A 15,232-nucleotide genomic window follows, 5' to 3' on the forward strand; every position below is an offset into this window, starting at 1 on the left:
GGCCTAACAGCCATGGTCGAAACTGATCCTGCACTTTGCCATCTCCCGAGGCACCTGACCATTCACCTGACTTTTACACAAGAATGAATCAGTTAAAGTGACTCAAGGCCAAAGTATCACCCATGAGAACCTGATGTCAGTGTTGATTCACATTCTTCCTCCAGCAGTTGACACAAGGTGGAATACACTATGATACTGGTTGGTGACCATATGTCAACCATTCTCACTGTCTTCACTTTTTAGAACTTAACACAACTTCTGTTTCTCAGTTTGGAAGATTTTCTGCTTTTTTGTCTTCTGTGACAGTAATTGGAATAACTTTGTTCTTGTTCTAGACCAAAGGCTCGCAAATTAATCATCTACAGATTAATAGCTAAGGAAATAATCCCAAATTGCGGTCTTGATTAACAATGATATATAAAATGATTTAAATATGCTTGGGTCGAGTTTTGTATACTGTAACCAAAAGCTTTAACGTAATATGTTTTATTTTCAGACTCATTGATGCTTGGGTGCTTGACCCTAATTATTACTTATTTATGCACATTTTTAAGCATTTTTAAGGTGAACATCTCAACTGTTTTAAGAAGCACTGTTTGTTGTTAATTTATATTTGTTGTCTTATTGGTAATGTGTTGTGTATTGACGTTTTTACACAAATGAAGTACCTGACAGATACATAAAGTTGTTATGCCTCCGTGAAAGCCGTGGCCAGAGGCAGTATGTTTTCAGGTTGTCTGTCCATCCTTCCCTTCGTCCATGACGAACAGAAGAATGTGACCTTGCATCTGTCTCATTCTTGTAAATGCTTCAGAGGGAAGATGTGTGTGAAGCATCCATGTTTTCACATGGTGACACATCTGGTAATCATAGATTTTGATTTTGATTCCATTTTCATTTCCTTCCCTTAAAGCTTTGTAAATACGAATTCATTTAGATAGGACAAAAAAAAAGAAAATTATGAGAGAATATTTATCATCTCATACTGTGAACATCAGTATGTGCAGAGATAGCTTTTGTTTATATTGAAAAGTAGATCTCTCTCTCCATCACTGCTTTGTTCTCTTTTCTCTTGTCTCCCAATCTACTTTATCATTTCTCTCATTTTGAAGAGTGCTTTAAATAATCCAGTTGGGTTGTTTGTCTGATTCTTCAAATCTTTGATCCTCTTTTTGCTGCTCAGTTATGAGAGGAAACTGGTGCAGAGAGGAGTCACCTCTGGGGGATCAGTCTTACTGTGCCTGCAACAAAGGTGGCCTTTTCAAAGAAGCTTGAGTTACAGTACAGCTTTATTTTCTTTCCTTATGTATATACTGCTCTGTCTACAGTATGTCTGCTGTCCTTCTCCTTTTCTGTCCCTGAGTTTCTCTCTATCGTTTCTCTCACACTTCTCAAACACAAACTTTCTAAAAATCGTTTTCAACAAGATCCTTGGATTAGAGATCTGTAATCAAAGGATTAGTCTTTTAACTACTATGGCTTTCTGTTGCAGCGAGATTGGGAGGGTGTGAAATATGAATAGGGGTGATTAGTTTGTTGGCGGGCTGAACTCAAAATAATCAGTGTTGAGTAGCGTGCAGCCAGTAGCCATCTGATGCCCTGCTATGCTGAAACGTCCCCTGAGTGTCAGCAGACCCAGAGGGCTGAGCGCATGGGCTTGGGCAGGGAGATTATGTCTCCTTGAGACTCGCCCAGATTCTCTACTCTCACGACTCTCTTATCGGGGAAGGGCACTTCAACTGTCGTATAGGAGAAAAGAGAGCAATTAGGGAAGACAAATAGGACATTGACTAGACCGCTGGGTGTTCTGTAGCGCTGTTGCTTTTTCCTTCTTTTAGCATAGTGCTTGCTTTTTTAAACAAATGTGAGCAAAGCACTTTTGGCCCAGGGATATTTTTTACAAGTTTCACAAGGCAACAACTTCTGTGCATTCAGCAAATCAAGACGGGTTTACAAAGTGTGTTTTTTGTGTGTATATATCTTGCAGGCTTGTGGAGGCAGGGAGCGGCAGTGTTCAGAGCTTGTCCCTCTCTGACAGTCACCTGGCAGAGCTGGATGGAGACACCCTGCGTTTATTTGGACCTGGGGCCCTGGAGGCCCTGGAGAGGGGCTGGGGAGTTCAGACCGCTGGTGCTGTCACTGTAATAACCTTCCGTTACATCAACTTTGACGCCATTGTACCAACACTGCCGCGAATAAGGGTCAAGTTCCCCAATCTGTCGGTGAGGGTACTAGCCACATACCATAATAAGCCATGGAATAATGTTGTCAGGAAGAAACAAAAATACATTTGTCATTTTATCTTCAGATGTGGTTATAATAAATGCTGCATGTCATCTAACACCAAACCGCCATGACTTGACATGACAAAGAGTAAGGATTTTGGAGATATTGGCTGGTGGAACCTGCACTCTCACAAACAAATAGTCCTTGTTTGTCATTAACTTTGGCATTTATCTGCTGAGCCATTTCTTATATTAGGCAATGGATCTTGTTGGACTAGAACACAACATTAACCCAATGTACAAATGATTCCCAAGCTAATCTCACATCATCTGACCTTGGCAGGTAACTAAAGGTGCTGGATATTAAGTTGTGGTCATTCTGAACCTCCTGCAAAACCATCAGTTACTTCTTAGTAGACAGTTGTGGGGCAGAACTACTCCCAACCTAATTTGTCATAATTAGAAAGCGTGAGTGCTATGGTAAAGAGAGCACTGATTTCAAGGGGAAACTGTCACACTGTCAACAAGAAAGTAAAACTTTGCTCATGTAACCTACAGTATATTTAGATGGACATTGTCATCCAAAGCCCCTACAGTTTCTTGAAAGCATGTTTAAAATCCCCAAGTTGAATGAGCAATGAACAACAAAGTGAGTTAAGGCATGAACAACAGTAGCTATATAGGTCTCCCTCTCTGAAACCAACTTACTACTTTTTCTGCAGCACCTGATCTTCTTGGAAACCAACATCAGCCGTCTGCCCCAGCTGGCGGCTCTGACTCAGGTGAGGCGTCTGGACCAGCTGACCATCCACCCAGGGGGCAACCCTGTGGTCAGTCTGGCTCTGTGGCGCTCCTTTGTCATCTACCGCCTCAACCACTTCAACCTGCAAAGGATCAACGGCCAGGAGGTGAGGTTTTTAATGCATTCCTCCTGCTGCCTTTGTAAGACACAAATATATTAACCAATAAGGCATTAGATGTATTCTCTCTTATGTACAGTAAAATAGAATTTCTTTATTATGCCATTTTAGAAAGAAAATACTGTAAATAAGCAAATTTGAAGGTCAAAGGAATGGTTTGAGTTTTCGGGAACTACACTTGGCTTTCTGATGGACAGTTAGATGGGAAGATTGATTCCACTCTCATTTTTATCTGTTAAGTGTAAGGCTACTTTCAGCAGCCTGTTAGCTTAGCTTTATGCAAGGACTGGAAACAGGAGGAAACAGCTAGCCTGGCTCTGTGCAGCATCTCCGAAGATCACTAATTAACATGTTATATCTTGTTTGTTTAATCTGTGCAAAATGTCAAACTCTTCTCCTCTGACTCCACACCAGAAAGAAAATAAGCCTATTTCTCAAAATGTCAGACTTGTACTTTGCTGCTGCCAGGGCCCATGTCTCCTGGAATGATCAACAGTACCTGAGGATTTTGCCTCTGAATTAGAACTCTTTGAAGACCTTACTTTATGAGTGATCTTTAAATTAGTTTATACCTGCTGGTTCTTGTTTATCACCTTGTTTTTATTGTGTCAGCTGTCGATTTTAATGCCAAATCTCAACCAGCATCTGGGACTGTAACTTTGAACTTGTAAATGGTATAACCCATGACAAAGCGGTAATTCTTACTTTTATCTTTTCAGGGTTTAAAGACAGACAAGATGCTGTATGTGTAAATTCTGGTTTGTGTGTCTACCTTAGGTTACTATGAATGATGTGATCGCTGCAGAGCGTGTGTTTGGGACACTGGGTCATATAGCAGCCACTGAAACTCCACGTTGCCGGCTCCTCCTGCTGCTAGAGGAGTCCAGGTGAGAACTTGATCTCGGACAATTAACCACAGCATAACATTAACTCCATTTTAATAACAGATGTGTGCTGTGTCCTGGACTGCATGTTTTTTGTTTAAATAAGAATGTGTGGATGCTTCCGTGTGTATATGCGTGAGTTACAGTGGGTAACTGTGTAGGCTACTGTACATGTGCGTGCATGCTTGTGTGCAGCGTTTTGAGTGTATACATTTGTGTGTGTGTGTGTGCATGTTTGTGTTAGACAGCGAGACAGAGCCTGGCACCAAGGAGCCAGGGGAATTAGACTATGTGTCTCAGGGTAAGGGTGGGTACTTGGCACTTCCACACAAACATTCTTCTCTCTCCCTGGCCAAAAGCTCTAGAGGTCTGTCACTCTGGGTTAATAAAAAACATCCTCGCAAAGCAAAGATCTGCTGAATTTGTCACGCACAAGAAAGTTTTTCCAAAGGGTTACATTGGTTGGTCATGGGTAGCCTAGACTGTAAAAGGTCAAAAATAAAGCTGCATCACAGTGTTACTGTTCTTTCAAAGATTATCATATGATCAGTACTGCCAAAACACTTGCAATTTTGTTAAAAATGAACTGGAAATGAAACTTATCTGTGAAAGGCAGACTCCAATACTAAGTTGTTGGGGGTTTTTTTAGCAAAGTTTCACGTGTTTGGGAAGTACTGAGCATACAGCTGGATAAATGGGACTTTGATTATACTACATGAGTTGTGTGAGAGTTTGTAAATGGATGTTTTGATATAGTTTTGCTGTTGAAAATGTGATCTACAATATTTTTGCCTTTTTCTTTGGAGGCATGCGAGAAAAATACAAATACAAGGTATTGTATTTCATACTTCACAAATACAAGGTAACACAGCATGACTAACTGATATACAAATGGTCATTTTGTGGGTCAAGTATTTCTTTATTAAAACCTAACATGTTATATCTTGAGCAGTGTAGCAGTGTCAGAGCCTAAAAATGAATTTGAACTGCTTCAGTGTCCTCCTTTGCCCTTTCAGAATGATACTGGAAATAAACTAGTAAACTTTAGGACAATTGACTCTGTTTTGGATAGGTAATACACAGCAGCCCAAGGCCAAAGATTATTTTTGCATCAGCACTGAAATCTTAATCACTGTATGCGGAATGATTACCCCTGTAGTCAATAAATCCATTTGTTTCACTAAATGCTGTTAAATGTGTCCTCTCATCTTTCACAAACCTCCTGCTATAGACTGTGGCTCATATAAAGTGTGCTGTCTGGCTTAAAAATACTGGAAAGGAAAATGAAATAACCATTATAACATCTGCAGAAAACACAATGAATAGAGTTTAAGTTTCATGTTCCCACAAAGCTCTTGTGTTGCTTAGTGGGTTGTGAGGTTTGCATGAAACATTGTTGAGGTGTCATGGTTCCCGCATAGGTGAATGTGTCGAGGTAGGCCCAAACATTCACAGGTTTTCCCAGAAGGATCCTAATACTGCAGGATGCTTTGGATGTTATGTCACGTCGTTGAAATTAAGGCCTTTGCTCATGTAAATGTGTATCACAGTTATTCTTGTCAAGTCCCACTTTAAAGTAACACTTCACCCTCCAAATGACCATTTGTATAAGTTTAAGTTTTTTTTTAAGTTTTAAGTTTTATTTACTTTATTAATCCCCCTGAGGGGAAATTCAATGTTTTTCACTCTTGCTTGTCATTAACACACAGGTCTGAAAGACACACACATGCACAAACAGGACCTATACATGCACAAAGTGGAGAGATCTCAGAGTATATCACTTACACACGTGTTTTATTGAATTTGTGAAGAAAAGTTTGATTTTCTTGCATGCCTCATTGATCCAGTTATATGCTCAGTACTTCCCAAACAAACAGTCTTTGTGATGGGGAACTGAACTGAGAGTAAAACTTATCTACGCTCTTTTTAAAACCAGACTTATTGACAAAACCAGCAATATACCTCACTGAACACAGGAGCTGCTGGTGTACCACTGCCTTGATCACCTAGTTTGTGTTAAAGGGATAGTTTTGATCCACCAAAGTCACACAAGGCAGTTCTGTTAATATTCATTATGCTGCAAGACACAGTCTTGACGAGTCTACTAAACTAATATTTGAAAGAATTTAGTTAGATTAGATGTTATAGGGATGTGTAGGTCAAAGCAATACTTCACCCACCAACATTGAAACATTGAATTTGTGAAGAAAACTTTGTTTTTCTTCCATGCCTTTGATTAATAAAGAATCCAAAAACCAAAAAAAAAGTAAAGTGAAAGAAAGGCCTGAAGCATTTTTGTAAAATCAGAAATATATAGGTTGTCAGGGTTTGAGTTCAACCTCAATTGACCCTTGACCTTGTCCTCTTGTTGAGAACAAGGAGAGTTCACCTTCTCTACTCAACACATTTCATCTAAAGGAGTCTCACCAAAGGGAAGAAAAAAACCATTTTAACATGGAGCCAAATGCCTAATGCTCTTGTTGCATAAAAACCTTCATTCATTCATCTTCTAACCGCTTATCCTCTTGAGGGTCGCAGGGGGGCTGGAGCCTATCCCAGCTGACAGGCAGGGTACACCCTGGACAGGTCGCCAGACTATCACAGGGCTGACACATAGAGACAAACAACCATTCACGCTCACATTCACACCTACGGACAATTTAGAGTTATCAATTAACCTAGTCCCCAATCTGCATGTCTTTGGACTGTGGGAGGAAGCCGGAGTGCCCGGAGAGAACCCACGCTGACACGGGGAGAACATGCAAACTCCGCACAGAAGGGCTCCCACACCCGAGATCGAATCGGCAACCCTCTTGCTGTGAGGCGACAGTGCTAACCACCACACCACCGTGCCGCCCATAAAAACCTTGTATCTGACAAAAAAACAAGGACATTGCACAAGACCTTTAAATAGATTTCATTGGCTGTGTTTGTAAATCTGAGTCAGCAACTAAGGTATGTTAACTTTTGGCTCAAACCCAAAATGGAAAAAATGAACTCTACAAGTAGTCATACAAGGTTTCACACGTTAGATGTTCCTTGCACAAGAGCCAAATGACAGAGTTGATCTTTGATACAATCTGATCGTAACTGCTCTTCACTTAAGAGATATTTACAGTCAATTACACTCCATTAACAAATTTGTTTGACGTGCACACAACACTTACTTACCTGATGCTCACATGATTCTCTCTGACAGTAACATGCACACACACTCACATGAACACATACACATAGGTCTACCTTTCTTAAGCTTGTTTTGCCTTGTTAGTCTGCGTGAAGTGTGACTGACACACACTTGTGGGTTTTGGCATCCACACACGCATACACACACACTTTACAAACTTATCATATATGGAATTTTTGCCTCCAGCATCCTCTGAAAAGACTACTTCAGCATCCTGGCACTGGTCTGTGGAACATGTTTGTGCAGTAGTGAAACACAGAGATTTCATACTGATAGACAGCAACATTTGATGTAGTTTACATCACTCTACAGTCCTCTACTGTTTTTTACCTCGGTGTCACTCAGTTTTTGCCACTGTTTCTCCCCAGGTGTGTGTGTTTCTCACCTTTTTTTCTCTTTACCCTGAAGGAAGCGTCAGCTGCAGTTCCTGTTGGAGGGTCGAGGCCGGCGAGCAGGACTGAGTCCAGAGGAGCTGCGAGACAATGGGAAGCTCCTGGGAGAGGGCCTGAGCAGAGCTCTGTTCAACTACCCAAGCAGAGACTGCAGTGCAGAGAGCCCTGAGGTCAGCTCTTTTTTTTTCCTTACATTTTTTATTTACAGTTGCCTAAGGGTTTGAGAGACTGCAACAACTCTTGTACGTGACTGAAAAGTTAGTGAAAACTAGCATATCAATCCGTTTGTTTACCATTTGCCAGCAGGGCCTTGTTGACTTGTAGACATACCTAACCCTCATTTTTGCAGTAAATCTAGTTGAGTGTTCACAAAGAAGTTAGAAGCCACCATATCAAAATAATGCTTTACCAAACTCAAAGTATTTCCATGTTAAAGGCATCAATATATGCCATCGTAAATCTAGTGCACCACCAGACAGAAATCAACACTTGCCATCCACCCTGTATAATTGGTAAGTCAGTGTGTGCATGTGACATAAGTTATTATGTGGGCAGCTGCCATTGCAGATGTTTTGCTGAATTCACTCTTCCAACACCACATCTGATTTTACTTTCTGTGCTATTGTACTGTGGTTTAAAAACAATGCTGTTCTCCAGGTCCCAAACATAACTCAATCCTTATTTCCAATACAATAAAGAAAGAAGGAGGATTTGGAATAACAGCCCGCTCAGTAGTTGCTAAGGTTTGTTGTAACAACAAACAGTATCAAGAATTTTAAGCAGTATATCACAGCATTTCAGCTATTATGGCCTCTAATGGCCAGGAGCAGAAATGCATTCCTAGTTCAACCTCTCTTCCACCAGGATGGTATGCAGTGGAGCATTTGAGGTTGTGTTTGTGCAGATCAGGCACTGCAGTACAGTATTGCTCCTTGTTTTGGGGTGACATTTCTCTTGCTTCTCTGCCTCCTGATCAGATCCTCTCTTTTATTTTTACAGCCTGCTTCCACCAAAGTGTGGGTACAGATTTGAATCTACATTAAAGTACAACTTTTATTCAATCAGTGGGTTAGGCTGGCATTACAGAGCTCAAAATACCTTTGTCTGTGTGTGTGTGTGTGTGTGCACTGGTGCGTATACACAAAATTTAAGAGGCACTGGAATGTTGCACCTAAAGTTTCTATCACTACTGCACCATAGGTGCATTTGTATTTTTGCACTTCTGCTGCATTCAGATCCAATCAAAAGAAATCAAGAATTGACCGCTGCAACATTTTTTTTTTTAAATGATAGTTAAAATGTGAGAAAATCATCAGTGTGTTATATATTATTGTAATTTTGAGCTGACTGTCCCTTTTCTCAAACTTTGTACCGTAAAATAACTTCAAACTTTACATGTTCATAGTCAGGGTCACATTGGAAACTTCAGTAAACCACTAAAGAAAGACATTCATTAATTTAATTTATGAGAGTTTAAGAATAAGGACATTTTTAGTGTGTACCAATATCATTTGAGCTGACTTTCATTGTACAGTAATGTACAGTGAAACAAGTTGTGCTGGTGTTGTCAGGACCATTTTGAGCAGAAATCCATCACTCTCCTCAGCGAACCAATTATGAAAACAGTTTTTATCATATTAGGACTTCTTTGGTGACATCACATATTCAACATAAATTGTGTAAATGTATTATTGTAATGTATCTTCTTCTATTTTGGTCACTTCTAGTACCTGTATAAAAGCTTGAATAGATGCGCATCAAAGTCCAAGCAGCAGCTGGCTTAACTGCAGTCACTGCTGCTGTCCTGTCTGTTCTTGCACTGTCAGTGCTCTCTTTTCGCACCACAGTATAATGAAGTCATAAGTTTGCTTTTCATTGTGTGTGAATATGGACGTGTGGTATAAGAGTTGGCAGCCTTGCACAACTTGATATTTTCTGTACCAAGTTACATGCACTGGTTCTTCTAGAGCTGAAATTATGTGAACAGCTTATATTTTACATGCATGTGGTATCTTGAGCCCTGCATTATTTTAACTTTTAATTTAATAGCATAATAAAAACCAATACCAGCAATGAATGAATGCCACTAATAAGTAGTGTCTGTGTAGCCAAAGCCTGATGTAGCTAATTCTTCTGTGGCATACAGAGCTCCTAAACTGTCGACATATATGGGCCAAATTGTTGTATGATAATGACATAATCTATCATTGCCATGAAGAGATATGAAAGAGAGCGAGAGAGTAAAAAGCTTATGAACATACACCCATCAGCCAAAACATTAAAACCACTGGCAGGGGAAGTGAATAATATTGATCATCTTGTTACAGTGCAATATTCCATGGGGAAACCTTGGGTCCTGGCATTCATGTAGATGCTACCTGATGCGCTCCACCCACCCCAAGTGAACCCCCTTAAGGCAATGGCACTTGTCGGTGGCAGTGACCCCCCCAGCAGGACAGTGCACCATGCCACAGCACAAAAACTGCTCAGGAATGACCAAAGGAATGGGACAAAGAGCTCACCGTGTTGACCTCACCTCCAAATACCCCAGATCCCAATCTCATCGAACATTTGAGGGACGTGCTAGTACCCCAGAGGCACCCCAGATCCATGGTTGGTCCTCCTTGGACTAGACTTGGCTCTGACCTGTCAAGGCATGAACACAGAACCTTTGGGGGGTGTCCTATAGTGTGTGGCACCAACAAGTTGGCTTCAGATCTTTTGGGTCCTGTTGGTTGTGAGGTGGGGTTACAGCACGTCCCACAGATGTTTGATCAGACTGGGATTTGGGGAATTTGGAGTAGGGATGCACTGAAATGAAAATTTGTGGCCGAAGCTGAAGCCAAATAATATTAAGTGCTTGGCCGAATACCGAGTACCGAATACTGAATATCGTTGTTTAGTTTTTCATTAGTTTTTGCAGATGAACCCCCTCCAGATTAGTGTTGTCACGGTACCAAAATTGGATCCCACTGTACGATACCGATGAAGATATCATGGTTCTGAGTAGTATCACGATACCACAGCGAAAATGAGGCAGATGTGCCTTTTGTCATTTATAAAAAGATAAATCACTTTTCTATTCTAGGCTACATCAATGATATTTCAATGGAATAAATTACTTATTGACTTATTCATACTTCAAAAACAGCATCAATAAATGATTAACATAGGGGGGGTCAAAATAAAATAAATAAATAAAATAAGAATCAACCAGCCACCCTCCTCCCCTTCATAAGTAAAGAACAGTCCCTAAAGTGCGGTGAGGTTTGTGGGCCGTGAACGGCTCGTTTCTCCTCTGACACGTCACATACCTGTGTTCGGCTGGCTCAGCTGTTCAGGTACTTCTGGGCAGTCCACACGCCAAGAAGAGGATATTATTGGAGCCGACTCCTCCGTCGCCGGTAAGCCGATGGCCGCCGTATTTGACAGGAATACATTCCTGTCTGTGTCTGTGACCCCCGTTCAACCCACAATTGGTGGGATTCGCCTTTAGTTTCTGCTGCTGGTGCTTGAAATCTGTAGGCTGCTCGCACAGCGTGCTGAATGATTTAAGCCTATTTTGCTCTCTCAAAACTATTTTTAGTCGCAAATGCGAGTGCAGTGCCGGATGGATCGCCACACTCCGCCCATCACGGCACGCTATTTGATTGCGTTATCAAAACACGCCGCTATTATTCGGCCTTGCTTTTAACTTATTCCACCGAATACCGAATGTGTGTTTTTTTGCAATATTCGGCCGAATATATTCGGTTACCGAATATTCGGTGCATCCCTAATTTGGAGGCCAGGCCAATGCCTTGAGGTCTCTGTCATGTTCCTCGGGCCACTCCTGAACAGTTTTTGTGGTGTGGCATGGTGCATTGTCCTGCTGGGGGGCCAATGCTACTGGGGAGTGCCGCTGCCATAAGAGGAGGGTACCTGGTCTGCACTGGTGTTTAGGTGGGTGGAGTGCGGCTGGTGGCAAACACATCAATGTCAGAACCCAAGGTCTCCCAACAGAACATTGCATTGTAACAAGATGATCAATGTTGTTCACGGCACCTGTCAGTGGTTTTAATGTTTTGGCTGATCGGTGTATAATCAGAAATGTTTTCTTTTTTTTTTTCTGTTAAAATGATTTTCATCTCAAGTTAGCAAGAGTGAAGCAGTTTGATGATATCAGTTATTCCACATCTGTCTTACACATAAGTTCAGGACAGGAATTTTAAAAGTTACAGCTGACTTTGAAAGCATGTTTTGGCTGCTGAATTGAAAATAAGCATTTTGGATATCACTGCTCTATGGATGCCTTCTGTATGTCTCATTTTGCTTACAAAATAGTATGGGTGTTTTTGGACATTCTTAAAATTAAGTATCCTGCTTTAGCAACTATCCTAAAAATGTAATGAGCGCATTTTTAAAAAAAATCTAGAGCCACATTGTTTTTGTCAGTCACAGTACCTTTGCCATGTTTTACCTTTTCCTAATGTTTATTTCCTGCCACTGAACCTCACCTTATTAATGTACTCATAACAACTGAATCAACATGGATGATATTCTCTGATTTTCCTCACAGGAGGGCACTGTAGAGTCATCGGAGCGTGCTGCCATGGTAGAGCACTACCTCCAGGAGTTGGTCCAAAGGGCATCAGACACCAATCTGAAGGGTGAGGCTCTGCACAAGCTCTGGCCCTCCATGTTTGCAGAAATGGTGAGGGACTGTGTGTTGGAGATGAGGGACCGAGCGGCCTTTCGCCAAGCCAGCCTTGCGAAGCTGTCTGAGACCAAGTGAAGAGGACCAAAGGTTCAGTCTTAGACTACAAACATACACACACATGTGGACACAGCTTTCCTGGGCGCCTGCAGGGCTTCATCTCAAACTCCATTTATAGCACATCATCACTTAGTGACTTATCACTGGCTGTCAGTTAATAAAATCTTTGGAAACTGAAGGGTGTATTTCCCTAGAGGCTCTTTAAGATGGATGTAGACTGTTTTAAAGATGTCTGAAGAAATCACATCGACAAATGCATCTTGATTGAATGTAGATTTTCACTGAAAACACATCGTTTGATTCTTCAATGCTTGGAGCTGTAACATACTTGAAGAAAGTTAAAGGGACGTATTGACTCACAGTGCATTGTGGTCCCTACGGAGCATCCTCTGCACTTTAAACGCTTTCTGAATGACCCCTCACCACCATCACTGTCATCAGCTGAAAATGACCGGTGTCTCTTTTGTCGAGACTAGAATGATTTTTCTGTCTTAAATAATGTCTCATGCATTGCTCTTTCACTTTCTCCTGCCTGACCTTATAAGAACAAGGACTTTTCTTTGTTTACCACTGATTTTCTGTATTGTACTTAGTATTAAAAGATTCTGTATTAACACTCAGTTTGTGTACATGGTTTACATGGTGGTTTCCCTGGAAATGTGTCTGCAGGAGTGAAGAAACCATGTCTGTCTTTAATCAGGCACCGCATCAGTTCAGATCAGTTGTTTTGTAAGTTGCAAGTTTCCCCTTTTCTTCATGAGTCAATCTCTAAAATATGCTAATACTCAGGTTCATCTCTTAGGCTACATCCGCCCTAATACGTTTTTGTTTAAACTGCATAACTATTCCTCCATTTACAAATAGCATCTACACTGCTCTAGCGTTTTGGAACCCCTAAAATGGAGACATCTGAAAACACTGCTTGCCCTGTTTCAGTCTGATTTGGTCTTATCAGTCACAGCTTCTCCAGTCAAAAAAGTTAAGCTACATACCTTACGTGATCTCATCCTTCTTGTGTGGGGACTCCTCTCCCATTGCCATGGCTTCCTCAAATGATGGATAATGCTCCTGGCCGGTACCTCTGTAATATGTTCCCATATTTGCTTTGCAAATGTGCCGATGTGCAAAGCAAATATGGGGACGTATTACAGAGGTACCGGCCGGTTAGCAACATATTGGCAACATGTTCTAACAACTCCCAGTCGGGTTTCCGCTGCCTTGACCGCCATACTCATGTTACTCGTATATAAACAGTTCCACCTCAGTGTCATTGTAAGTAAAGGAATCTCTGGTCTTACTTTTCGCCATCTCTGCAGTATTTTTAATACTTACATTTTAAGCAACCAGTGGCAGAGTTGACAATCTACTTCTTGTGAATCATCATGTGATATCCTTTTTTCAGGAGTGTTAATATGGATAAATATTAATTCTGAAACTGTGTTAAGATGCTTGTGTGTACTGAGATCGTTATTGTTTTGAAACGCTGTGTCAAAATGAAAACATATTAGTGTGGATGTGGTCTTAAACTTATCAGTCACTTTGGAGGACTGCATTATCAGTGCCTAATAGACAGTTGGTCTCCAATGAGGCAGACCCTGTGTGTGTGTGTGTTTGTGTGTGTGTGTTGCGTGCTCGCCAGCAAGTCCAGAAACCATAAAAGGTCCTCTGGGTAGTGTGAACTCAGACTGGAATGTCCCTGAAGGCGAGAGGCTTCACCAGTTTCTCACCACCTGTCCCTGCTCCCCTCACTCAAACCATCCCACAAAGAATTTTTTAACCCTTATTTAATCAGGTATGTCAGTGGAGAACACAGCACCAACCTGGGGGACCAACTGCAGGGGGATGGAGTGTCAATCAACATCACACACACCAAGGAGCTGACTGGCACTGCTGTCCAATGTCATCCACTCTACTGGACATCAGTGCTTTGCTCAAAGGTATTAGACTTGAAGAAGACAAGAACATCAGTTTGTGTGTTACATGAGTTTGTCTCTTCTCAGTGCTGCTTTGTTGTTTTCTGGTTTTCAATGGCTCCTAAAGAATTGTTCTTTGTCTGTCTTCCTGTGAACGTTCTTTTGAATCATCCAGGTGTTACACTGTCTTGAGAAATTTCAATCCAAACCTGACTGTCAGACGATCATGTGAAAGGCTTCTTTAGTCCAGTACTTTCAGACTTTTACAAGTCTCATTTTTTTCTTAAGCTAAATAGCATGATACAGTAAATCTTCCAACAGAAGACAAAAACACATATCTAAAGGTGTTTCTGATGCACCTATCCCGTAGAGATCTTATACGAGCATGAAATACAGATGAAGATGAAGAAAATATTCGGTGCAAATGTTTGCTATCAAAAAGCTACAGCGAGTTTATTTTGAGCAACTATGATAAACAACACTGTTTTGTGCTGACACATTGTGTCATCTTACGGGACCATGGCTGTCAGCGCTGTGCGAGAAGTGTAGTCCCAAAGGACTGGCAGAACTCCATGACTAGTGACAGCATGCAGACAGAGAGCAAGAACAGTGTCTCATCACTGGAAAGCAGTGAAGAAATCCAGACAGTGCACTGATTCCTGAGACCCACACAGTTAAGAAGACTCAACACATGAACATGTAGTCCATATGTCTTGGTGAGTAATAACCCACAATCTGTTGCTCACATTAAAAGTAGTATTTGTTCTATACAATTTTTTATATATATTTTTGTGAGCAAGGGCAGTGCTCCAGGGGTCTCATTTATAAAACAGTGCATAGGATCCATACTAAAAATGTACATACAGACAAAAGCCAAAAATTGCGTGCACCAAGAACATTGAAAATTTCTACAATCAGGCTTCCACTTCAACATCTGCGTTGCCAATCTCTGGTC

The 15,232-nt window shown here is 41.2% G+C and overlaps 1 protein-coding gene across 3 annotated transcripts in view; it reads left to right on the top strand.

Annotated features, from left to right (window-relative positions):
* Positions 1 to 12,984, top strand: part of LOC126395833 (leucine-rich repeat-containing protein 49) — a 45,540-nt gene extending 32,556 nt beyond the window's left edge. For all 3 annotated transcript variants that reach the window (XM_050053583.1, XM_050053575.1, XM_050053591.1), the window contains 5 exons: positions 1,988 to 2,222; positions 2,948 to 3,133; positions 3,923 to 4,032; positions 7,625 to 7,778; positions 12,167 to 12,984. In XM_050053583.1, the coding sequence (XP_049909540.1) occupies positions 1,988 to 2,222; positions 2,948 to 3,133; positions 3,923 to 4,032; positions 7,625 to 7,778; positions 12,167 to 12,382 (901 nt within the window). In that variant the 3' untranslated portion in view covers positions 12,383 to 12,984. The remainder of the gene's footprint in view (positions 1 to 1,987; positions 2,223 to 2,947; positions 3,134 to 3,922; positions 4,033 to 7,624; positions 7,779 to 12,166) is intronic.
* Positions 12,985 to 15,232: the final 2,248 nt, after the last annotated feature.

Source organism: Epinephelus moara, chromosome 1 (assembly GCF_006386435.1).
Source record: "Epinephelus moara isolate mb chromosome 1, YSFRI_EMoa_1.0, whole genome shotgun sequence".
Taxonomy (NCBI): domain Eukaryota; kingdom Metazoa; phylum Chordata; class Actinopteri; order Perciformes; family Serranidae; genus Epinephelus; species Epinephelus moara.